Raw genomic sequence first — 26,640 nt, 5'->3', positions numbered from 1 at the left:
TTTTGTTAAGTGGCTCATGCTGGCTTCACACTTTGTCTTTTTGCTCCAGTCTGTTGAGTAAATGGGATTCTGGGCATGTACACTACATGTGTTGGTGTGGTGTTTTGTTTTGTTTTGTTTTGATTGAGACAAGGTCTCACTGTATAGTGCAGGCTGGCCTTAAACTTGCTTATGTAACCCAGGCTGGCCTCAAACTCACGGTGATCCTCCTGGCTCAGCCTCCTCAGTGCTGGGATTATAGGCATGTGCCACCAATGCTTGGCCCAGCCATGTGAAAGAATAAAAGTATGTTGAAATAATTAGATGCAAGTTAGCAAAATTGACCCACGAACAGATAAGATAACTGTAAATTGAAGGATAATAATCTAAAGAAAATATCCTTAGTTCAAAGTTCAGGTAATGTTTGTTTGTTTTTAGTAGTGCCAGGGTGGACTTAAACTAGCTTATATCTCCGCCTCCTGAGTGTTCAGATGATTTTCTAGTTAGATTCTTTAGAATGATAAATTTCCTGTTGTTTTAAAAGATTTTTTTAAAATAAGTCAGTACATGCAGTTATGACTAGCTGCTAGGTAGTCTGAAGCAGAAAAATCAAATGTTTGAAGCCTGCTTGGGGTACATAGTGAGACACCATGCTGAACAAGCACTTTACCACTAACCTATAGTCAGTCCCAACCCTAAAAGTTTAGTAAAAAGATAGCTGGGCATGATGGCATGTGCCCTCCAGGCTTCTATGGAAGCTGAGGTTAGATCATCACTTTAGTCCATGAGTTTATGGTTACTTTTGGCTACATGGCAAGACCTTATAGTTTTCCTTACTTAGGTTATAAAGTTGCTGCTGTTACTAAAACTGATCATTGTTAGCAGAAAAAAGAATGCAGTATGTCAGTTTCTTAATAAATATCAAAATCCTAAATAAAATCTGACAAAACCAAGTCTAGACATTTGCTTAAAAAAAATCAATGATGAAGGAATACAGATATAATTTTACATGAACAAATTGTTAATTCGTGTTGATTAGAAAAGGAAAATGCTATGATTTCGTGTGACTTACTTTAATTCTTATGCTTCCTGAAAATTCTTAGAAAATGGAAGAAAACCTTTAAGATTTCTTAACATCTGTTATATTGCCATTAGTGTGAGAAATGATGTCTAGTGCCCTGTTTTTAGACAGGATTTTTGGATTCTGAGCAATATGTTTGTGTGTGGCGTCTGGTAAGGACCTCCTGGTGGATTGCATTGCAAGACCTTTCATTCCTAGTGGTTAGTTTTTTAGGGTTTTAGAGAATGATACATGTGGGATGATCAAATTTTAGCATCATGTAAGATTTTATAATAACAATAGAAGGCAGTCTTGTGTTTCAAAGACAAGTCCATAAATTGAATTTTTCTTAAAATAATCAAATGAATCCAGTATCTTTTCAGTTTGCAGTTCTGAAATACAATTATAAATACTAGATTTAGGTGGTTCCAATTACTTTCTCAGCTATCACTCAGTTTTTACCATATGTTCATTCTCTGTAATTATCTAAGATCCTTAAACACTTTATTAAAAGGCTCAAACTGTGTGTCCATTCTGGAATTACTGTTTTATATATGTATTCTCCCATTTGTGTGGTCTTGATGTGTTAAGCATTTCTTGTTATTGGTGTTTTCTCTTTTTGCCTCAGGGATTGAACCCAAGACCTGCATTCAGGTATGTCTACAGTCCTTTTTTTCCTGTTTTTTATTTTGAGACAGAGTCTCACTGACTTGTTCAGGTCCCTTGAGCTTGAGATCCTGCTGTCCCAGTCTCCCAGAATGTTGAGATTAAAGACAAGTGCCAGTAAGGATTTATTTCTTTTGCCTTATTTTTTGCCTTTAAATTTCACTGCATGTTAGTGGCAACAATTTAGTCTCATGAAGTTATTAGAAAATCACCTTTTTTTTTGGTACCAGGGATTGAACTCATGGCCTGGTGTTTGCCATGCAGGCATTTATGCCACTGAGCTAAACCTCTGGCTAGAAATCACTCTTTACTCATTTGTATCTGCTCTACTTGAGAACGTGGACCTGAGGAGCAATTTTTTTGTTGTTTATTTTTCCTTTTGCCTTTATTTGGATTATTTAGATACATTTTTATTCTATCTAAGCAACCTTCATTTTTGCCCCATAACACTGTTTTTAGATAATGTATTAAAATTTTAAATTTTAAAAGTTTACTTTAAATTAATATTATTTGGCTTCCAATTAACCAAATCTTATAACTATATAAATCTACCATCCTCTCCTACACTTCCCTACATGTTACCTTTATCATATGTGAAAGAGTTGCTGGCCCAGATGGAACACTGTAACCAGAAAAGGCTGCAGCTAAACTCCCCCCCCCGCCCCCTATGGACTTGATTGTAACCCTATATCCCCATCCTTAAGAACCTGTGCGCCAATGAGATACCTATGCATCTCTAATGGCCTTAGGGTGCTGCCCTAAGCTTAGGCTATTTAGATTCCCCCACGCCACGTGTCAGAGAGAGAGTTCACCAGAGAGAGAGCTCGCCGGATTCCAGCGGCCAGCGCCGGCCAGCACGCCAGTCTCCACTCCCTGTGTTCCCGGAGAGACCACCGGCCCCGGGTGCAGAGACCTACCACAGACTTTTTCCGCTCTCCTCATCCCATCCTCCCCCTTCTCTCAGACCTAACAGATGGTGCCCTGTGACTCGGCGGCAGGTGAGAGACTATAATTTTTCCACTTTTGTTTTATAGTCCCCTGCTGATCAAACTTCTTCACTTCTACAGTCACAAATCCACTACAACCCTGGTGAGTAACTCCCCTGATAACTTTTAAAACAGGCTGTTTCTTTCCCAGCGTGCGCTCTTTCCTCCCTGTGTCCCCGACCCGCGCGCCCTTCTTCCGGCTCCCGCGCACAGCCTCGGCGCCGCCGGTCCCACAGTCATGGGACGGCCTCCCGCGTGGCCCGAGAGGCCTAGACACCCCAGGGGGGGGGCCTGCGCCTGGCGCCTCTCCCTCCCCCCCCCTCTAACCACGTTATAGCTCCCTTTCTTTCGCCGGCGCAGCGGCTCTGGGCGCGAGCCCGGGCCCTTTACAAAACTTTTAAAGCAGCTTTCTTTCCCAGCGCGGCTCCTCTCCCTCCCCGCTGCGCGCCTCCTCCGCGCCGCCGGTCCCACAGTCATGGGACGGCCTCCCGCGTGGCCCGCGAGGCCTAGTCACCCCAGGGGGGGCCCGCGCCCGGCTCCTCTGCGCCCAGCGCCTCTCCCTCCCCCCTCCAACCACGTTATAGCTCCCTTTCTTTCGCCGGCACAGCGGCTCTGGGCGCGAGTGTGGCCCTTCCCATAGATCTCCTCCGCCCGCGCCCGGCTCCTCTGCACCCGGGCTCCGCCGTTCTGCCAAGGTTAAATGAGACCAGACAATGAGACCAGACAATGAGACCAGAGATTCACATCAAACTGCTTTTGATTTTAAAAACAGCCTTTTTTCTTTCTTTTCGCTCTCACATTGCTTTCCAATTCTGTGGGCCTCGTGGCTTTGGCCTCCAGCCCAGCCCATTTCCTGTTTCACCACCCGCGCGGCCACACGGCGGCAGCGTCCCGCAGCGTCCCTGCGCCGCCATACCCCGCCCGCCATAGCCGCCCAAAAGCCGTCGCTTTCACAGCGCGCCGGGGTCTAGAGCGGCCCGTGAGCTTTTCACAACAAAGCCCGCCTAACTTCACGCTGTGCCTCTCCCGCGGCCACAGCATACTACTCGCCCTGCTCCACGCAGCAAGCAAGCCGTGCCTCTGACTGCCTCTGCCGCCACCCCGCCCCGCCCCTCCGGGGCGCGGCCACCCCCTCTGTCGCCCGCCTTGGCCGTCGCCCCGCCCCTCCGGGGGACCGAACGTGAGCCACAGCTCCCATTGGCGCCAGGCGTCAACTGGGATCACCACTCGGGGCCTCCAAGCCCCACCCCCTTACGCGGTCGCAGCGAAACCACGTCATTTCCCTGCGCCGCTTAGCGCGTCACAGTAAGCCTCCGTTCTCTGCTTACGGTATCCCGCGTTCGCCCTGCCCACTCTACACGGCCCGCCCCTCCGCGGTACCGGGCAACAGGCTGCCACTGCTGCCTCACGACAACCAAACACGCGCTGGGCGCGTGCCACAGATCTCAGTGTTTCAACCTGCCTTTAATACTACACATTTCCAAAGTCTCACGGCCTTGCCCAAACTTTTTTTACAGTTCAGTTCCACTCGAGAGAGGCTATTTTTTTTTTTCCTTTTTTTTCTTACAGTTTTTCTACCATTTGTTCACTATTGCTGGCCACCTGATAATTTTACCAACCTGCCTGCCTTATAATCTTAAATGCTGATATTAAATTCCTACATACTTACTTAAGTCTACTATAGTCCAAATCCCAAACAAAAAGGCAAAACTTGACCTTCAAACCTTATAGAGATCTTAATATGGTTTTTCATATTTTTAACACTTGTGACACTTGGAGTTCTGAGACAGGTAAACCTACACAAGGTGGAGCTGCCTGCCCCCTCCATGGACCACGCTCAAATGCAGCAGAAGACGCCCCATCCTGGCATTCTTTGAGACCTTACTCCAGGGCTACTGGACTGTCCTAGCCACCAGAGAGTGGGTAAGTCATCCTAAGTAATAGCCCTTAAAAAAATATCGACATTGCCAGATTCGTCACCGACAGAAAATCGCTGCTAGAGGCTGAGGGGGTTCAGGACAACAACAGCCCCCTTTAAAGTGTCCGTCTCAGATTCCAAGTCGCACTACAGTCTCAGGTAAGATATTCTCTATATTTGTGGACATAGAGGCCATATATACAGGATTCTTCCTGAGTATTCAGGTTGCTATATTAAATCAATCTCTATGACATGGTATTGATGGTCAACCTATGCCATTTACAAACAGGCCCATTTTTATACAGGTCCCAGTCCTAAATCATAAAATGCTTTTATTCCCTTTTAAACTGCCATTCTGGTTTCACATCACTCAGGCCCTAGATCTAACCATCCTTTTGATGCTCATCTCTGCCTTATGACTCACAGGTTGTCATGTTTTGTTGTCGAGTTTGATTCTTAATTTCTCACATTCTATTAATGATCATTTCTATAGCAGGAGTCCCTAACACGATTGCTTACAGTCTCCAACATCATATATACCAGAGTCAAGCCTTACCTACCTACCTTTTAACTTTTATGCTTTCATAGGGGGAGTAAACACATCTCATAACTTCACTCCTCCTAATCCCACGTTTATTTTTCAGAATTCTGCCTTGCCACCTCAACGTCACCCTGATAAAATACCATCTCAAAACCAAAGTCACCTTCCTATCTACCTCATCTGGGTCCTTAAATATAATAGTGCCATCTCTCCTAATGACATTATGTCTCTTTGTTTTTCCAGTCTGACATACATACATTCACCAGTGAAGTTGTCCTGGCTAAAACACCTGGCATCAGTGTCTACCTGGACATCAACCTTCATCCCGTCGAACTCCCCTAGACCCCCAATACAGCGCCCTCAGCCAGCAGGAAGTAGTTACAGAGAGAGATCTTCGCCCCTTTTCCTAATAACCAGAAGACGGGATATGAAAGAGTTGCTGGCCCAGATGGAACACTGTAACCAGAAAAGGCTGCAGCTAAACTCCCCCCCCCCGCCCCCTATGGACTTGATTGTAACCCTATATCCCCATCCTTAAGAACCTGTGCACCAATGAGATACCTATGCATCTCTAATGGCCTTAGGGTGCTGCCCTAAGCTTAGGCTATTTAAATTCCCCCACGCCACGTGTCAGAGAGAGAGTTCACCAGAGAGAGAGTTCGCCAGAGAGAGAGAGCTCGCCAGATTCCAGCGGCCAGCGCCGGCCAGCGCGCCAGTCTCCATTCCCCGTGTTCCCGGAGAGACCACAGCCCGGCCCCGGGCTCGGTGCAGAGATGCTGCGCCCCGGGGCCGGCGGCGGGGGGCCCCCTCCCTGCATTCCCGGAATAAAGTCACCGCTGCCCACTACTTTCACGGCTGTCCACTCCGCTCCATTCCTCCCACGGACTTCTCCTCTCCTCCCCCTTCTCTCAGACCTAACAATATGAATTGGATCTATGTATGATAAACCCCACCAAATAACTATCTTTTTATTTCAAAAAGTCCACCAAATGACTGTATTTTTTTCAAACAGCCCTATGTCCTTTTGATACAGGGGAGTGAAACTCCCAGCCTACTATATGTCACTGTAAGTTCCTGTTCTTCAAAATTTAAGAATGAATTTTAGGAACAGTGGAGGTTAAGAGTAGCAATATTTATTGAGAGAAAGAAATTTTTTGTTGTAGAGAGACAGATGAGGTTCTGAGTGGGTTGTCTGAGGAGCAATTTTAAAAAGCCCTATAGTGGTTGTTCAGAATGACTCTTAATTATTTTATCTTACCAAACTCTTCCTTTAAAATGTCATTACTGAAGTGTGGGGGATGAGGAGTCACTTTGAAGGCCCTGGCCCCCTCGGGACCTGCAGTAAACAATAGCCCCCAGTATGTGAGACAGAGATGGGACAGGAATGCCTGATCTCAGTGGGGGAAAATGTTCCCTCCCTCTCAACCCATGCTGTGTGACTTGGCTTTGTTTGCAGAGTCATGAGGAAGTGGCCGACCACCATTGTGACACTAAAGAACAAATATAATCAAAAACATTCTTAGGCTAATGGAGTTCCTCCTGGGCTAGTGGGGCTAGAAGAACTGGTTTTGCTTGTTTGCTTAACATAGATAGTTCAGATAAACATTGTAGTCTGTCACAAAGCTTGTCACAAAGAATGCTTTTTCAAGATAATCGTCTGTGTTTTGTGAATTGATCTGGTTTACTGTATAAGACCCTAAAAATAAAGCACAGCGTGCAGTGCAGTGCAGTGCAGTTGCAATTGCCGTGTCTCTCTTTCTTTTCCTCGCGCTGCACCCCCCGTGTCCCGATTTGGTGTGTGTGTGCCTCTTCCCGGGGTTCAGAGTGCACTAGACACTCTCAACACTGAAGAATACTTGAAAAGTGAAATAATTCTTTTCTTTTGTCTTATTAAATGAATGGGCCAGTTTTTTATGCTGTGTCTAAGGCAGTTTATTTCACAATATAGATCTGTAACCAGGTGTGTCAGAATAATTAAAGGTGCTCATTAACAATGCAACCTCCTGGGCTCTCTTTCAACTCTGCAATCCATTAGTGTGTAACAGTGTTTTAGAGATTTGCATTTTAACACAGTTTTCAAGGAATTTTTTAATTCAAACTGAAGCTGGGTGTGGTGGCGTGTGCCTGTAGTCCCAGCTACTCGGGAGTCTGAGATGGGGAGGATTGCTTGAGTCCAGGAGTTCTGGGCTGCAGTGTGCTATGCAGGTTGGGTGTCCGCACTAAGTTTGGCATCAATATGGTGACCTCCCAGGAGTCGAGGATCACCAGGTTGCCTAAGGAGCGGTGAACCAGCCCAGGTTGGAAACGGAGCAGGTCAAAACTCCTGTGCTGATCAGTAGTGTGATTGCGCCTGTGAATAGCCACTGCACTCCTGCCTGGGCAATATAGTGATACCCTGTCTTAAAAAAAAAAAATTCATACTGAAATTTGATAACTATTCACTTAAGGTTTCTATTAAGTATTATAAGAAGAGGAAAATAATTCTTGGTTTTAAATGAAAGTATGTGTCTTTTAATGTGAATCACTTGCTATTTGAATGTGATCTAGAAATCTAGAAGACCTAGTTTCTGTCCTGTACTTTGATTCAGTGTATTTGAACTGAGATTTCTCAGATGTTTAATTTTTGTAGTCTTTGCTTTCTTGCATCAAAAAATTAGGATGCTTGGAATTTTATTAATCTTTCAAATATTAACATCTATTTTCTTCCATTTAGTCTGCTTCTGGATTACTACAGAAGTTGATTGTGCAGTAGATCCTGTTCAGAGGAAAAATGTCACTTTTGAGCATGTTAAAAGGAGTAAGTTAAGATTTCTTCATCTTCTTTATACGTTTATGATACATAATTGATACCCTATATAAGGCCAGCATTTGATTCTCAAGGCTATTCTGGAATAGCTAAATTAAATTAAAAAAAATACTGGCAACCTTAGAATCTTTATGGGGACCTGAGTAAAGAGGATTAGGAGCCCTGGGAGAAGTGCTACATTTTAAAATCAGGGTTTTTGTTTTCCCCCAGTTTTTGGTCTTTTTGAGCCAGGGTTTCACTATGCATTTTAGGCTGGCCTTGAACTTGCAGTGATCTTCCTGCCTCCCCCTCCCAAGTTGCTGGGGTTATAGGCATGTGCCATCACATTCAGCCTTAAATAAAGGTATGTTTTTTTTTTTTTTTTTAATTTTATAAAGCAGAATTGAGAGAAAGAAAGCTTCTGTCTGGGAGAGAGACAGAAGAGGTCCCAAGTGGGTTACCCTTAAATAAGGTTTTTAAAGTTTGATTATGGAACTAAATAGGTAAAAAATAATAGGAGATATAAAGTTATACAGGAACACTTTGGATAGTATCTTAGAAGCCTTTATAAACACAGCCTTTTACTCTGAAAATTTGTTCCATTGAAGAATTTTGAACAGAGATATGGTATGGTTTTAACAGTCTAGTTGCTGTGTTGGTAGCCTAGCCTTGAAAGTCTAGAAAGTATAAAGTTAAATGACAGCCTGTTGCCGTCATCCAGTAAGAGATGATGTTGTCTCAGACAAACATTAAAGTGAAGTTGGTGAGATGTAGTTAGATCTTGAAGGTAGGTACAGTAGGATTCCCTGATTAGAAGTTAAAAGTATAAGAGAAAGATAGATCAAGAAGATTGCAAGGTACGAGCATTTACAGGAAGAGTTGCCATTTCTGAAATTAAAAAATTAGACTGTGGGTAGAAGCAATATTCGGAATAAAGATTAAAAATTCAGTAAGTATACAGATGAGAGCACTGAATATGCACTTGAATGCATCATTTAAGTCTTTGTGTTATTTATTTATTTATTTTGTCTTTTTGCTTTTTATCGATACCAGGGATCGAACTCATGACTCCCTGCTTGCAAGGCAGGTGCTTAGGCCACTGAGCTAAATCCCCAGCCCCAAGTCTATGTGTTTAAATGAGATTACCAAGCAAGTTGAGTATGACTGGCAAAGAGAAGAGGTCTAACCTTAAGCTTCAGAGTACTCCCAGGTTAATACACCAGAGGAGGGACCAGGAACAGAGAATGAGGAGCTGTCTGTATAGTAGTTGGGGAGGGAATAAACTAGAAGAAAATGTTTCCTCACCAGGGTGAGGGGCCAGCTGGCCCTGTGAGGTGGGTGGTCCATTGAGAGTTGAATTTCAGAGCCAGGAATTTAGCTCAGTAGCTCAAGTGCTTTCCTGGAAAGCACAAGGTCATGAGTTTAATCCCAGTACAAAAAAAAAAAAAAAAAAAGAGGGAGAGAGAATTGAATTTCATTTTAGCAGTGTGTGATTGGTGTACTTGATAATGAACAACTTCAGTGTGATAGCAGGTGTTAAATTGTGAATGTTAGGAATTTACAAAAAATAGATGAGGCAGAAAAGGCAATTAAATAATTCTTGAATTTTGTTTGAAAGGAGGCTCATAGACAACTCATCCCAACAGAAAATAAAGTAGGGAACTTGATTGTGAAACCAGAGTTAGGATCATCTGAGAATATGGAAGGAAGAGCAGTGTGTAATTTCTAGAAAAGGTAGAAAGTTTTGTGAGAGCTGGTGAGTGGATTAGGGAACTATGACTGTTAGAACCACTTAAATTTGGATCATTGATTTATATTAAGACCAGTCAACAAAAACACTTCTAATTTCAATTTTTTCTCCAAATATGCATTCTGAAATTTTAGTTTTGTATTGTGCTCTTTTGTATGCTTTACTAATCTGATATGCCTTTGATTTGGGGAATAATAGAGCCTGAGTAATTGTCTTTCAAGGAATGTTTAGTAAGAAATCTTTCTATAAGAAGAATTTGAAGTTCCCCACTTCCAACTCTGAAGTGGAATTTTAATAAGGGCTGTTGGCTGGGTGGCAGCTCGTGTGTGTAATCCCAGCTACCGAGCAGGCTGAGTCAGAAGGATTACAAATTAAAGCCAACCTGGGCAATCTAGCAAGCCCATATCTCAAAATAAAAAATTAAAAGGGTCAGATGTTTTCAATGGTAGAGCTGTCCAAGATTCATTCCCTTGAACAGGAGTCAAATCATTCAAATTTTTAAAAATTTAGCAAGGCCTGGGAATGAATCGGTAATTAGTGTTCATTAGATTCAATCCCTAGTGCCATCGCCACACATGCGCCTGTACAAAATTAATGTGGGCTTCTTATAATAATTCATTTTCTTGATCCTCTTGAGCGCCATTTTTAAAATAGATTTTATATTCTTCAGTTGGGAATACTTTGACCAAAAAGTTGAAAGAGAATGTAGTTAATTTGAAAAGTAAATATTTAATCTCTTGTTTTACTCTTTTCACTTTAATGTTGGCATTAAATCCATGAGGAGTATGTAGTCCCATCTGACTTCAAACTTGGGGCGATCTTTCTGCCTTCTGCCAGGTTTCAGAAGTATACTACCACACCTGGTTGATTATTTTGACCAGTTTTGTATCAGTCTTGTTTTCCTATGTGGTTGTCTTTGAATACTTTTTTAAAAATGTACTCTTTTTAAAAATTAATCAGCTACTAAATGAAATTTATTGTAGAATAATTTATATATTTGTGTATGGAAAGAACAAAAACGATTACATAATTAAAAATACAGTTAGGAACTTGGGAAGGAAGAAAGACATTAACACATCCTTGTAAAACATACACAAATCAAAGGCTTTTGAGTTTGGGAAAAAGTGTGACTAAAAGAACTGTATTATAGCAGTTTACATTGTCCTCAAATGTATTGTCTTTTGTTTTATTTATTTTTCTTATTTTTTTTGAGACAGAGTCTCACTATGGAGCTTAGGCTTGTCTTTGCAGTGCTGAGATTTCAAGGGTATGCCACTACATCTGACTCATTGTATGGGAAAAAAATGTAGTCTTTTAATAATGCAGCCAAGGGGGCTGGGGATTTAGCTCAGCGGCAAAAGTGCCTGCCTTGCAAGCGGGCAGTCGTGAGTTTGATCCCTGGTACCAATAAACAGGAAAAAGACAAAAAAAAAAAAAAAATGCAGCCAAGACGTTTTAAGCATAAATTTTTTGAATTGTAACATGTTTGCATATAGGTGCCCAAATCATAAATCATCACAAAGTGAGCACACCTATGTCAGTAGTGCCCAACTCAAGAGCAGGGAGAGTATTAACAGATCTCCAGAGCCTTTTAGTAGCTTCTTTCTACTTACTATTTCCTCCTGTCTCTGGATAGTCATTTTCCTGATATTTTTATTAGTTTTCCCTATTTCTGAGGTTGTTTTTTTTTGTTTTGTTTTTTGTTTTGTCTTTTTATCGGTACCAGGGATTGAACTCACGACTGCCTGCTTGCAAGGCAGGCGCTTATGCCACTGAGCTAAATCCCCAGCCCCAGGTTTTTTTTTTTTAATAGTTGTATTACCTGTAGAATGTGCCCTTTTGGGTTTGTCTTCTGTCATTGAGTGTGATGCTTTTGAGATCCAACCACATTATTTGCAGTTGTAGTTAATTTATCCTCACAGCACAGTAATGCCATTACACGAATACTGCAATACAGTATATTTATTTAGGTTTTTCAGTGATTGTTTCCAGTTTTGAACTCAAGTAACATTCTTGGTGAACCATATGTTTGCATTTCTTCTGGGCTTTGGAGTGAGCAGAACTTTGTTTTTAATGATTAACTTTGTGAACGTTTTAGTAAAAATTTTAAGGAGTGAATCAGTAACTTTCAGAGACCTACCAAGTCTAACAAAAACTAATCAAAAAACAAACCTTTCTGACTCTAGCAATTGTAATGTTTTCTAGGTAGGCATGGTGGTGGACACCAGTAGTTCAAGCACTCAGGAGGCTGAGGCAGGAAGATCACTGCAAATTCCAGGCCAACCTCAGCTGCATATTGAGTTCAAGGCCAGCCTGAACTACAAAGTGAGACCTGTGTCAAAACCAAACCACACCAAACAAACAAAAAATCATAATATTTTCTGGAAATGCTTGTGGGAAATGTCCTAGAAGTAGTGATACAGTATAATCATGACCAGAAATTGTAGGTTCTCAGATTGCTTTTTGGCTATGTCTTTTTTTTTTTTTGTACCAGAGACTGAACTCAGGGCCTCACACTTGCCAGGCAGGTGCTTACGTTACTGAGCTAAATCCCCAGCTCCTTTTTGGCCATGTTTTAATGTGGTAGTTTCTTTTTAACTCTGCCCAGTGTTTTCTTTTTTTTTTTTTTTCCACTGAGAAAATAGAAGTTGAAGTCCTTTTTGTTGGCATAATTAGGAGATGTTGTATATTGGAAATAAGGATAAGGAGAGATGCTTCTGAGTGCTTATTAAAGGTCCTTTTTGTATACTTTTTCCTTGACATAAAGAGAAAGCCCAGTTAATTATATAACCAAAGTAAATGTGATATTTTAAGAGGAAGCCTTGGTAATTTACTAACGAGAAGCATTATTTAAAGTATTTGACAAATTATCTTATTTTAGGTGGAGGAAGCTAAACAAGAATTATAGAAAGTTGTTGAATTTTTGAAAAATCACAGAAATTTACTGTGCTTGGGGGAGGACTTCCAAAAGAAAAAGTAACTTTTCCCTTACCATGATTTTATGTCAATAAATACTTTAGTATTAATTTTATTAGGGACTAATTAAAAGTTATTATTTGGTATTTTAGAAATACATGCATTTATTTTTAATATATCCTTCTAGTATCCTTTTTTTATAATTTTCATTTTTTGTTTGTTGAAGCTTTAAGTTGCGAGAATAGTCTAAAAGTTGTTCTTCCCATACCTGAAACCCACTCCTACTTAGTGTTATGCTGTTTTTTCACTTTACATCATGCCTTTCCTTAACCGTTTAAGAGTCAGTTGTAGATAAAAGTCAGTTGTAATATTTTGTTACTCGTAATGTACTACTTGTGTTAGAGATACTGTGAATAAGGATATTTTATACTACTCTAGTATAACTGTTAAAATTAGTAAATTTATTGTGAATACAAAACAATTACAGGTTCACATTCCATAACTAGAGGTCAGCATTCATTCCAAGAGTATCCTTCAAGGACTAACCAGTTGTATCCTTGTCCTCCATGCCCCAGTGTTGAGATCCAGTCGAGGATTGCACAGAGCATTTAGTTTTATCATTAATATGAGATAGCTGTTCATTCCTTTTTGTGAGTGGAAAAGAGAGTCTTTCATAATTTTTTACAATTGTGAAATAGTGATTGCTAATTATTTATAAAATGTTTAACCATTTGTATTGAATTTTAATATGGTTTCCAATTTATTGTTGTTAAAAATAGCACTGTAATGAACATCCTAACATAGTCTTTGCATACCTGTTTAATTATTTCCCCAGAATAAATTTCTAGGGGCTGGGAATACGCTCAGTGGCATAAATGCCTGTCTGATAAAGGTGAGGGCATGATTTCAATCCCCAGTACCGTACAAAACAAAACAAGACAAAAATCCCCACAAAGAATCAACCACTGAGATCTTGTTCTATAGAATAAATTTCTAAAAGCCATCTTTCTTATACTGCTTGATATCTCTATTGGGAATTCAGGAATACATGAGAATGTTTGCATGAACCTTTGCTACTTTAGGGTACGTTTATGAAGTCTGTGCTGTAGCATCATAGAAAACCAAAACACAATTATCTCCTCCTTCTAATCAAGGAACATTTTATAAATGTATGAACAAATCCATAGGTACTAACATGTGGTCTCTAGAAGTTAATGTGATTCAAATTGTTAATATGATTTAAACCAGTTAAGTATGGGCAAACCTAATATAGCCCTCAGTCGTTTTTTAAAAAATCAGTCCTCAGTCCTTTTAATCTGTCCTTAAAACATTTTTTATGTTATAATGTAGCATCTGTACAGGTTTGCATTTTAATATGTTGTTTATTTACAGAGCTAAGCTATGATATGAATGAGAATTCTACTTTTCCATCTTATGAAAACTATTGGTGTAGGTTAAAGAGTGATGTCTACATAGATTCAACAGTTGTTAATGTTACTTTGTGTGTGTGTGTGTATGTGGGCACACACATGCATATAGTATGCCTTTCTCCCCTGAACATTTGAAAGAAAGAAAGAACAGCTTGGGTATAAAACAACTCAAGAATAAGGACATTCTAATTTATCCTTCTCAAGGAAAACACTAGTTTTTAGAAATATCATATATTCTCCAGTATGTTTTTTATGGAAAAGCATCAAAATTCATGCATTACATTTGTCTTGTCTTAAAACTTCATAAGTAGGTTTATATTATTTTGCTTCATAAGTGTGCTTATACTACTTTCCTTATATAGATGCTTATCTTTTGTATCTTTAAAAAAATTTTATTTAAAGACTAAAAACACAAAAAGGGTAGAAATAATACATAATTTCAAAAAAACCAAACAGTAATCACTAGTTGATGATTACATATTGTCCTCCTACAAATAGTTGTTCAAGCTTGTAACACAGTAGTTAGATCAACATTATGACATGCTCCTGCTGACATTTAAAAGAAGAAAAACTGAAAAGCTAATTACTCAAAGTTTAAAAGCTAGGTAGCTGATGGTAGCTTGACCGAGAACACTTCAGTATTGTGTGAAGCAGGAATGTATATTGGAGCAAGGTGAGGAATGAGTGGAGATGATAAAATGAAGACAGACAGTGCTCAGTCAACTTTTTCAGGAAATGGAGAGAGAAATGGGCTGCTACCTGGCAGAAGTTCTGGAGATGAAGGAACACTGTCTGAAACTTGAATGAGACTTCTGCAGCTGAATAGGGAGAAAGAGAAAGGACCAGACAGTGAGAGGATCTGAAACTGAGTGGGAGAACTGGCTCCTATGTTACCACAACAGGAAGGAACATGAGTGTGCAGAGGTATTGGATTGGTTTCTTGAATACTATCAGACCTGGGAGTTCCTCTTCTCTGTGAAGTGCTCAAGAGTGGAGAAAGGATGAATGTGGTGGAGGTGCTAGAAGCATAAGGAAATAGCAGAGGCTGGAAATAATTTTCAGAGGAGAGAAGCGAAATGATCTCTGAAATCTGTTAGGCCACTTTGAAAGCCCATTAGAAGTTGATTTGTACATTGGTTTGGATTGTGTAGTTACGAATAGCAAAACTGAAATTCAAGCAGCTTAAGTAAAAACCTCTTAAGCTTATTAGTCTCCCATGAAAAAAACAGATCTGAAATTCTAGTTCTGCTCCCGGAGGTTTTAGGAACCCAGAGTCAGAGTCAGTCTAGCTTTCCAGTTACTTACATACTTACTCATTTGTTTACAGTTTTCTTTAACTTGCCTTCCTATCATTTGAGGCTATTCTCTCAGCTATGATATGAAGCTATAGTTGTAGTGACACTCAGTGCCAAGTGCTATGAAAGGTAAGTTTTGGCCTTAGCATGCAACATCAGGGGTGTTGGTTTGTACTCTGCAGCATCAAGAGGACCCATATCTTATTTCTCAGCCCTTTTTTTCTTTCGATGGTTAAGGCAGCTGCTCATGTTAGTAAGTTGTCTTTATTCTCAAATCAGCAAAAGTTGGGTGCCGTTACTTGTAACAAAGAATAGTAGTTTAATATACTCATCATTTTTTCTATTTACTTGTCTTATTAAATAGTGGGAATTCTTGAGATAATTGTCTCTATGACTTCTGCTTGATGATTTAAAAAATTTGATAGTGTATTTTAGTTGACTATTCACATTCATCAATACATTTTTCTATAAGTTTTGCTTTTTTAAGTAAGAATTTATTCTTAGCCTGAGGTAATAAAATAGTTTATTTTTAATATTTTGGTACTTGTCTCATCATGCTATGCTATGACATCGTTTCTTTTTTTCCAGTAGAAAAGCTGGTTGCCCTAACCCTAGATAGTTTATTAGGTTTTTGTCTGATTTATGATGTCACCACTGTCATGTGGCAAATTCTGTGTGTACCTGGTTTGTTTTGTATCTTACCCAATTTAGCTGAATTTCTCATTTTTGAATAAAGGTTCTTTATCCATTCAGTTCATTTGCCAGTTTTAAAAATTGAGTTCATTGTTCCATGAAGGTTAATTTTTTGAGTTTAAAAATTTATCTTGGATACTAATCCTCTGTCAGAAGAGTAGCTAGCAAAGATTTTCTATCATTCAGTGGACTGTGTCTTCCCTCAGTTCCTTTGTTGTACAAAAGCCTTTTAATTTACTATATTTCCATTTGTTGATTCATACTGTCATTCTGTGGTCTTAGAGTCCTGTTCAGGTGCTATGGTCCATGGATTCAAATGTTTCCCCTATGTTGTTTTCAGTGTTTTTGGTTTTATATCTAGATCTTTGACCCATTTTGACCTGATTTTAGTGCAGAGTGTGAGTTAGGGATGTAGTTTCAGTTTTCTGCATCTGACTGGATGTCCAGTTTTCCCAGCACCGTTTGTTAAAGAGACTGTCTTGTCATACGTATATGGTTTTGGTCCCTTTAAAACTATTCAGGTGTCTGTTGGTGCTTGGATTTGTTTCTATGTCCTCTAGTCCATCGGTCTATATTATTGTTTTTGTGCCAGAACTTTGTTGCTTTTGTTACTGTGGTTTTACAGTATCAGTTGAAATCTGGTATGATTACTCCATCATTGCTGTTTTTGTTCAAGGTTGCTTTGGCAATTCTGGGTCTTTTTAAAAATTTAAACGAAATTCAGAATTGCTTTTTATAGTTGTGTGAAGAATGTTGTTGGTATTTGAATAGTGTGTGCATTTAATCTATAGATTATTTTTGGATATATGGCTATTTAAACACTGTTAACTCTGCCAATCCAAGAAAAGATATGCCTTTCCATTTTCTAATGTCTCCTTCAACTTCTTTGGAATTCTATAATTTTCATTATAGAGGTCTTTCACTTCCTTGATTAGATTCTTAGGTGCTCAATTTTTTGAGACCATTATACATAGAATTGATTTTCTTGTTGTTTTCTAGAGCAGGAAGTATTTATTGGGGAGGGGGGCGAGGCTTAAGAGGGACAAAAGGGATCCCAAGTAGGTGATCTCAGTCTTCTTAATGTGATGCTGAATTTTGCTTTTAACCATTTTACTGAATATTGTTGCATCTAAGAGGCATGATCCAAAACACAGAGAGTAGTTAATTTTTTTTTTATACAGGGGCTCAAACTCATCATCTGGCAGTTGCCAGGCAAGCACTTGTGCTGCAGAGCTATATCCCTTGCCCCCTGAGTAGTTGCATTTTTAAGAAAATGTGCTTTTGTAGAAGACACTGTTATTAGTTCCCTTCAGAGTACTCTCCATCTTTGAACACTTATCCTACTTTTCTGAAGGATTTTGGAAATCCTTTTCTATAAGTATCTTTAGTTATACCATTGTCACTGCATCAAAGTCCTGAACGGATTCAAAATGTTTACCTTTAATGGCCATTTTCACTTAGGAAAAGAGCCAGAAGTTGCACAGTGCCAGATCTGGAAAGGTATTCTAGTTTAAATGCTCACAAAAAGTGTTTCATGTCTCAAGAAAAGACCTTAGTCTATGTGTGAACAGGCATCTCAGTTCCCACATCTCAAAGGGCACTGTGGGAAGAGCTTGTGAGTGATCCCCTAACTTGACACTGTGTGACAGCCAGCCTCTTTGGAATTGTGCTGGATGGGAATCTGTACTACATGTTACAGGGTGACTCAGAAGAGAGATTATAAAGGTAAAAATGTTCCCAAGACTTAAAAGTATTATATAAATCATTTATTACAGTCTATATCACAACAGAAATGAAATGAAAACTGGCCTCTGGTCTTAAGTGATTGTGGCTCCTGGTTAATTCAGGCATTCCCATATGTATGGCTAGAGGAAGTTTCTCAGAAGGAAACTCTTACAGGAGCCCTTAAAAGGAGACTTTTGTTCTGATTGGTCATCTAGCCATAACTGCTGTTCATGATACTAACCTATTTAAACTAAATCAGTTTATGCATTTTGGTTGATTAAAAACTGGTGGTCAACTTAAAAAAAACACTAGCTGAACTGAATCAGTGTGGTGCTGGGTATAGAGTGGTCCACCTGAAGACTGTTGCCAGCATAAAAAGGAGACCTGAAGAGAAACAGTAGCATTGTAGATTCTTCTAAGTGTTTATTTGGAACTGTTTGGTTCTTTTTGGAGCTGTTTCTTCTGGAGGAACTTGTCATGCTAGCTTCCCTGTTATCATTGGAAGAGCTCGGGACCTTGTTGCTGAGAATGGCTGTGGCTCACTTTAGGGTAGCTCTGGTCTTTGTGTTGTGCATCACTTCCTGGCTCTGGAGGGGAAAATGTGTGCTGTTTAAATCTTCAGGAGAAGCTTGCCATGCTGGCTTCCTGATACAAAATCAGATGCTCTGAGTGAGGTGTGTGGGACCTCATTGTGGGTGAGGAGGGCTGTGGTACTTTCCCAAGGAGCTGTGGTTCTCACTTTGAGCACTGCTTCCTGGCTCCACTGCAGAACCCTCGGCCTACTGGCACTAATCCTTCATCTCATTGGCACAGATTTTCTAGGTAGCACCACTGAACTTTGGGCCTTCCGTGTGCAGATCTGTGAAACAGACTTGCATGGATCGTTGTCATAAGCTCTAGGTCTCCAGTTGAGCTTGTGGGAGGGGGTGTTGTCATGTAGGTCTTTAGCTGGACATTTGCAGGATATTGCTATAGGGTCCAGGCCTTTGGCTGGATTCTAAACATTTACTTCTGTTTTTTTTTTTTTAGAAAAAGAGAGAAGGATGCTACCAATGTTTATCAGATAATATTTTAAGGATTTTGTTAAACTCAAAAGTTGTCTACTAAAATCAAATTTTTTTTTTTTTTGCTTCATAGCTTTTTCGTGTAGCTAAAAGTTGTTTAATTAACTATTTTGGAATTATATAAGACCTGCTCAGGCTAAAAATGTTTAAATAAAAGGATACATATAAACACAAAGTAGTCTGCTACCTCTTCATCTTTCCCAACTTGGTTGAATCTAAATAACTATGAAAGAGCAACATTTTTATATTAAAATTATATAATATTGTAATAAAAATTGTTGCTCTTATTTATTTGAAATGGAAAATGATTACATTTCTTAGCAATCCCAAGTACTGGAAGTGATAGGAGAAATAAGGATCTTTAAAAATCCTAAAATTTTGAGTTTCCATGCAGTGATCATATCTTCCCCTTAGTTTGTCCTTATTCCTTGGTATTTCCACACTCTTTTTTCTTTTCCCCCATATCTCTAGCTGAAACACTTTGCACACAGCACCTTTAGTTGGAAAATAATTAGTATACTGATAATTCTCCAGATGTCCACTGCTTTTCAGACTGTTCTCAGAAAATAAGTATTAACCACTATGACTGCCAGCAGTACTGACAAGCACAGTGATAAAGTGATTTGAAAAAGCTACCATTTTTTTACCAAAAAGCTTACAATGTGTCACAGGCTTTGCCTACATTTACAAAATTTTATTGGCATTTTGTTGGCAAACCAGTGACACAGAATAATGGGTTTCATTCTGTCATTTTCATACATGCATATGACATACTTTGCTCTTACACTGTACCCATTACCATTCCTCATCCTTCCCTCTTTGATTTCCCTTCTCTAGTGATCTCCCTTCGATTATCATACCGCCCCGCACAGGGTTCCACAAATGAGAAAAGGCTTGTGATACTTGTATTTCTGAGTTTGACTTATTTAGCTTGTCATGATGAACTCCAGTTCCATCTATTTTCCTACAAGTGTCATGATCTTTATGGTTGGAAATTTATATATATATATATATTCACTTTCATATATAAGTCACATTGTGTTTATCCATGCATTCATTGAATCTATAACTTGGCTATTGTGAATAATGCTGCAATAAACATGGATGTGCAAATAAAAAGATATATAGGAAGAAATGTATATGTTATATGAAAATATTATGCAAATTTTTACAAAAGACTTGAACTGTTGTGGATTTTCATATCTGCAGCAAGCATCTTTAATCAATTCCTTGTGGGTGCCAAAAATGACTTATCTATCTGTCAATCTATACATATGTATCTCAATATATGTGATTTTTAAAAAGGGAAACAAATAGTTGCATAGACAAATCTACTTAAGGATTAACCATAAAATACTATTCAATTGCAATTTCTGTCTCCAGGACAGGAATTGCCGTGGCTAAATATTTACTTATTTTTCCTTTTCTTTCTGATAAAACATTGGGAATTTTTACTTCAGATATTTTTAACTTAAAAAACTGCTACATTTATATAAATGTGTAATTACTAACGTCAAAGTGAATCAGAATCTTGCAATACCAAAATTCTGCTAAATGCAACATGTTTTTTTGTTTTTTGGTGCTGGGGATTGAATTCATGACCTCGAGCTTGCCAGGCAGGCACTTAAGCCAATGAGCTAGATCCCCAGCCCCTATATGTTTTTTTTAAAAAGAGGTTGGCAACATAAATACTCAAGCAAACAAAATTAGGGCAGCTGAACAGTGAGAGATAAAGTCTTACATGCCCAGCAGTCAAGAATAAGGGGCGCATCATTTTGAATTCTATTCAAGACTAAAACACTCCTCTAAACCTTGACTACAATCCTTAAGAAATACTTCACTCCCTTTCTCTGTCATATAGTTTAATCTGGGCTGGGGATTTAGCTTAGTGGCATAAGCGCCTGCCTGGTGAGCACACAGTCATGAGCTCAGTCTTTGGTACCAAAAAAAAAAAAAAAAAGTTTTAATCTAGTCTACTTTAAAGCAACTTCTAAAAAGTTCCTATCTACCTATCTATATGTACACATATAGATACATCTGATATAGTGGGGAAATTATATATAAAAATATTATAACACTCAGGAAAAAGTGCTGTACTTTTTCAACTTGTATTTTGTTTCACTGTCAAAAACAGAAGACAGAGGGGAAGGGAGGGAAGAGAGGCATCATCATCCATACTCAGCAGTTTTGCCTCCTGAGGGATACTGCAAAATTCAATAGTAAATATAATTACATTGCAAATGTGTCTTTTCTTATGGCAACAATAGTAAACATTAATCCAGTCAAATCCTAGGCCTCTTATTTTGGAAAAAAAAAGGACAAAACTATAATATTTCTTGTAATCTTTATAATGAAGGTTAGCTGATTTTTTGAAAATGGCTTGTATGCATTTCTTTCTGAAATAATTTTTAAATAGATTAACACCTTTAAGAAAAAAAGCATACATCCAGAATTTTTCAGGAATTCTTTTACTTTGTTAGTAAAATATGTTTTTTCCTTCCCTAATTGAAGAACATGTTAGATTCATGGTATTTTATACTATAAAATCAAATGTAATGGTTTTTAATGACTTAAATAAAAATTCCAAGAAAATATTTTTAAAACAGATATTGTCATTTCAGTGTATCTAAAAATGGGTGATGCTATCAGTAGAATGATTTCTAGAACCTAATAGGAAACATTAAAATTACAGAAATTATGGAATCTGCTATTGACTTTCAGAATCCATAATGTGGTCCTAGTGTTACAGGCAGCTGTTAGAAATATAGGCAGTCAGAGAGGGCTACTCAAAGGAGCCAGAACAGAAGTTCAGATATCTTGCAGCCTTGGAAGAGACAATCACCTGCTCTGGGCCAGATCTCAAGACAAAAGGCAAAGCAAATACAACCATATCCCAAGGATCAACTGTCCAAATAAGTCTCTATCACTTTGAGGAAGTCAAGAGTTAGCATCACACCCCACTATAGGAAGAGTCACTGCTGTTAAGCATGGCCTCACTTACTACATCACTTGCTCCCCGATTTGTTCCTAATTTAATCAATTTTACTTGAGCAGTTAATCTTACTGGTTGACCACAGTTCTGTCCCACCTTGTGCCCACCTTTGAATTCCTATTTTCCCCTAGCTTTGACCCATTTAACCTCATGATTTTACTCTATAAAAGTCCCTAGAAAAAGACAGTCCCTGGCAACCCACTTGAGACTCCTTTTTGTCTCTGAAACAGAAGCTTGCTTTCTCTCAGTAAATATATTCCATTCTTAACCTCTGTTGTGCCTAAAATTCATTCTTTAGTTTTAGAGAACACAGCTCATACTAGACATATAGTAGGTCAGGAGTTTCATTCTCCCTGTATCACCAGTATCTGATAAAATTTATATTTCCCTATTTGTGGTTTACATGTATTAATACTAAACACTTTTTAAAAAAGTCTTTCATTGACTAATGTGTAAAATATCAAAAAACTAATAAATAAGTGTAATATTTATAGAAACATGATACAATGGTACAGATTTGCTCAGTGCATTTTTATGTGAATACAATCTTCTGTGAAAGTATTCAGAAAGGCAAAGTTTTGCAGGCTAAATTAGGATCCAGATCATAAACTGTGAGTGAGGGACAGCTTTGTATTTTACACAATTTTCTGTCTGTGCTAAAATCATGTTTACCTAGCTAGCGTCACAGACGATGATCCATTTGCGCTATAATCAAGTGCCTTTAAGGTTTTCCCAGGCTTCTCATCCACATATCCCCATAGCACAGCTCCAGGGGGCATGATTCATGTTCTGATCATATGCTCTGGGGTGCAGGTATTTGCATGGAATGTGATATGATTGGTGCTTCCTGAGGCCCTACAGGTCACCCCATACTATTTATGGGTAATACAAACAGCACAACATCAGTAACCAGAATTATGCTGATTCAGTTATCACACGCTGAGGTAGGATTTCTTTCAGCTTAGTCTATATATGTGCCTCTACAAGTGCTCACAGAGAAGTCTGCTGGACACCATGATCACTAGGCTCTCACTTAGGTTTAGTCTCCTTCCCACTTTGCTGTGCTAGAACCCCATTACTCACTCTGGGGACTTTTCCTGCTTTTTTCAGGTATAGGCTACTTTTTTGCAGGCCAGGCTCAGCACTGCTCAGCGGCAAAGTGGCCTCTCCAGTTGCATCACCAGGTATCATACCCTGTGCTGCTGATCCTCTGGGTGCCATCCATCCACCCAGGAGTCCTGTGAAAAGTCCCAACAGAGCATCTTTCCCTTGTACTCTGTGCTGATTACAGTAGAGCAGAAGTGTTGCTAGTTTATTTTAAAGGCTGAGTGAAGCAACTTGCATAGCTTTCATTAATAACCCCAGTCTTAATTAGAACACAGTGGTGTACCCTATTTGTTGAGCTGGTTTGCATGGCTTTCATTAACTGCTAAGAAACACTTGTATCAAAAGCTCTGATGCCCTCCAAGGACTACAGCTTTGTTACTGGGTCAAATTTGTACTTTCACTCCTGGTATCAGTTACCTCCAATGACTATGTGATCCTTGGTCAAAAGATGCCTGTTGGAGCATCTATTGCCCTCTGGACATGCCTGGGTTCCTGACGCACACACAGCTCTGTATCCAGGAGGCCACACAATGGCCCCCACCATGTAAACAGACTAAACCCCACTGGTTGATTAAACATGTCTAAATTCTTCCTAATCTAAAGATGGTACTCTTGTGACGAGTCATACTGATACCTTGAATACTGGTGATTTTAAGGAGTCATATCCCTTGGTGCTGCTATTACCTGCTTTTTTTTTTTTTTTTTTTTTTTTTTTGTCTTCTTGAGACATGATCTCTCTATGCAGTTGAGGGTGGCCTTGAGCTCACTTTTAGCCTAGGCTGGTCTCAAATTCACAATGATCCTCCTGCCTTAGCATTTCAAGTGCTGGGATGTGGTACTTGGTACTTGGTGGGACAGCTTGGGGCTGTTCTCAGGCAGGGTTCTGATCAGAGTGATTCCATGTGCTCTCGGTATGCTTATCTCAACATCAGCCGCATTTCTTTCATGGCAGTTCTGAGCTGTCAGGCAGAATGTTCCTACAGAGTGGACACTGCGTTTTTTTGAGATGTGGGCCCAATTGTACTATTGTAGCATTACTTCTGCTATATTCTGTTTGCTGAGGAAGTCACAGAAAACGACAAGGTGTAAGGACAAGCAACACAGAATCTTAACTCCATACATCTCAGATGCAAGTTTGACAAAAAGTGTTAAAAATTTACGATCATCGGCAAACTAATGCATCCTGCCTTATTTTATACAGAAGTTGAGTAAGAGTCACATATCACAAAGTAATAATTTCTGTCTTTTAAAACTAAACAGCAGAACAAGTGGGCAGTAAAGCTTCTTTCTTTAATGAAAAAGCAGAAATGGCCACAGTTCCATACCGGGTATGGCAACACACCATTTATATCCAATCTTAGATGATTATATGTCAAAAATTACAAGTATTAGTCATTTTAAACTTAGTTATCTTTACAGTCTGTGTCATACACATATAATATGAAAAGCTTTAAGAAACAGATAAGCAAAAGATTTTTTGACCAGTGATTGTACTTCTCAGTAGCACAAACTCCAATTACAGTATAAGAAAAACATAGGTTAAAGTTTAAGCTTCAAGGTCCATTCTAAGAAAATCATACAAAATTGTCAGAAAGAAACCAAACTCAAAAATGCAAACTCTCCATTATTGATTTTGTGATTGCTGATGTTTATTAGTGAGGATTACAGAAACTGGAATAAGTGCTGCTTTGAAAATCATATATAATTTATGGCTCTAACCTGGTCAGTATTTGGCTGTTGTCTTAGAAAGCAGTATCTAATTTCTTTAGACATTAGATTTCTGAACCCTAACATAAGGAACCACATTATTTCCAGCTATAACAATCACCTATAATCCATCATCATTCTGTGAAGAAGAAAGACAGAGGTGTGATGGAAACAAGCTCTGAACTAGATACTAGGATAAGTGGATTCTGGTTTCTTTGCAGCATGACCTGCTGGATAAGCCCAGCTGTGTTATTCTACATTATGGCAGATTGTATCAATGTATTAATGTGGCTCTTCTTCCCTTTTTTTTTTTTTTTTTAAAGTACTGGAGATTGAACCTAGGGCATCATGCATGCTAGGCACGTGCTGCACCAGAGTTATATATTCAGTCTTCTTTATCTACTGAGTCAGGGTTTTGCTAACTAAGTTGCTCATGCTGGCCATGAACTTGTGATCCTCCTGTCTCACTCTCTTAGATAATTGGTATTATAGCAGTGTATCATCACTCTGTTTTGGTTTGAAGCGTCAATCAACTTACCTGTTTTATGGTATTCACAGGTTTTTTTGTTTCATTATTTTTTGCAATTAGCATTTTTACCTTCCTGTTTGTCTGAATTTCGTGTTACTTAGGAGAACAAATACTAGTAATGGCTTCCTCCAGGGAGTGCTTATTCAATCATCTGATTCCTCTAAACTTCCTGGAGACTATGTTTTAAAAGCTGTTTAGTTCTTTTTCTGGAAACTTTAATGGAAGTGGTGACTAGAGGCACAAGGCAGTAGGGAGAAAGATAAGTTATAACTTCTAAAACTTTCTACTGAGTGCTTCCTCTGGTGTGTTTTTGAGACCTTTCCTTCTAATACTTCAAGGACAATTCACTTACCCCTTATGTTAGCCAAGATGAGACTGGAATCATCTAAAATGAAATATTACTTAGAATATAAGCACATGAGCATGTGTGGACACACATACCCACACAATTTTTTACAACCCACACAAACATAATAATAAATATATGTCAATAAACTTTTCATCCTCAAATTGACAAACGCTAGCTGCTAACTGCCTTGCCAACCACAGCTTCCTAGATATATGTTGTGTTTGAAGTAAATCCATCCTTTAAATACACAAGATTCAACATTAGCTTTTGTTAATATGGGAATAATCTTAATGTGGACTGTTGCTCCTTTTTTCCTTCTAGATTACTTCCTAGGTCTGTTATAGCAAGTAGCCAAGTTGTTTAGTGATATGCTACCGTTACACATTTTCTGAGCTCAGGATTGCCTCCTCTCTGAATGAAAGTCAATCTAGGTGACCGTACTTTGTTTCCAAAATTGTTTCTGTTTCTAATCTGAGACACCTACTGTTCTGTCTCCTCAGAACCATGAATTGATAACACACGGAGCTGAGTGGGAAGAGAGAGATCCTCCTGTCTGGACCCTTTGCTTGACTGGGCTGCTGTACATGGGGGAGTTGCTATCCTGGTGGGCCAGGCAAGTGCTGGGATTGAAGTGGGCACCCACAATGGTTTGTTAAGAAAGACAGAAAGATGGCAGTTCCAACAAAGACACTTAAGAGACTGATGGCAGGTGAAACATAGTGGGAACAAACTCCCCTCCTTCAAAACTTCCAGTGCATAATTTAGTCAGGAGAAAACAGTGAGAAGGTCATACTGGAATCCATAAAATGCATCAAAATTATTCCTGTAGTTTGTCCTGAGGATTCTATTTTTACTTCTCCAACCAGTGGAAGAAGCATATCTTTTTTTTTTTTTTTTTTTTTTATTTAAGAGGAAAAAGAGAAAAACACAAAACAAACCAAAGCGGCGTAAGGGTACACGCAATACAGAACTACAAAACAAAACAAAAAACCATAACAGTAAGAAATTACCTGCTAGTAGATTACACACTATTTTCTTGAAAATAGTTCCTCAAATCACAGTATCAAAGAACACAAGGTGGACATTCAAACAGGGAGACTGCAAACAGCTGTGTTCAATGTTCCAAAAACATTGATAAAGTCAGCTAT

At 39.0% G+C, this 26,640-nt stretch overlaps 1 protein-coding gene across 31 annotated transcripts in view; it reads left to right on the top strand.

Annotated features, from left to right (window-relative positions):
- LOC106028856 (uncharacterized) overlaps window positions 1-26,312 on the top strand; it is a 37,888-nt gene extending 11,576 nt beyond the window's left edge. For 5 of the 31 annotated variants that reach the window (XR_010043958.1, XR_010043951.1, XR_010043939.1 and 2 more), the window contains 4 exons: window positions 1,668-1,693; window positions 2,740-2,794; window positions 7,864-7,947; window positions 25,993-26,312. Coding sequence is in view for 4 of the 31 variants with exons in the window: in XM_063238591.1 (XP_063094661.1) it covers window positions 1,668-1,693; window positions 2,740-2,794; window positions 7,864-7,902 (120 nt within the window). In the remaining 27 variants the exon portion in view is untranslated. Of the gene's footprint in view, window positions 1-1,667; window positions 1,694-2,739; window positions 6,892-7,863; window positions 7,948-11,890; window positions 12,011-25,992 lie in introns of those variants that run through there. The other 26 variants (XR_010043957.1, XR_010043936.1, XR_010043942.1 and 23 more) reach the window with 13 other exon arrangements.
- The last annotated feature ends 328 nt before the right edge of the window (window positions 26,313-26,640 follow it).

This window comes from Cavia porcellus, unplaced genomic scaffold (assembly GCF_034190915.1).
Source record: "Cavia porcellus strain 051 isolate PalLab524CR breed Dunkin Hartley unplaced genomic scaffold, mCavPor4.1 scaffold_27, whole genome shotgun sequence".
Classification (NCBI taxonomy): Eukaryota; Metazoa; Chordata; class Mammalia; order Rodentia; family Caviidae; genus Cavia; species Cavia porcellus.
Note: the sequence above shows the minus strand (reverse complement) of the source record. Positions and strands in the feature narration are given on the sequence as shown.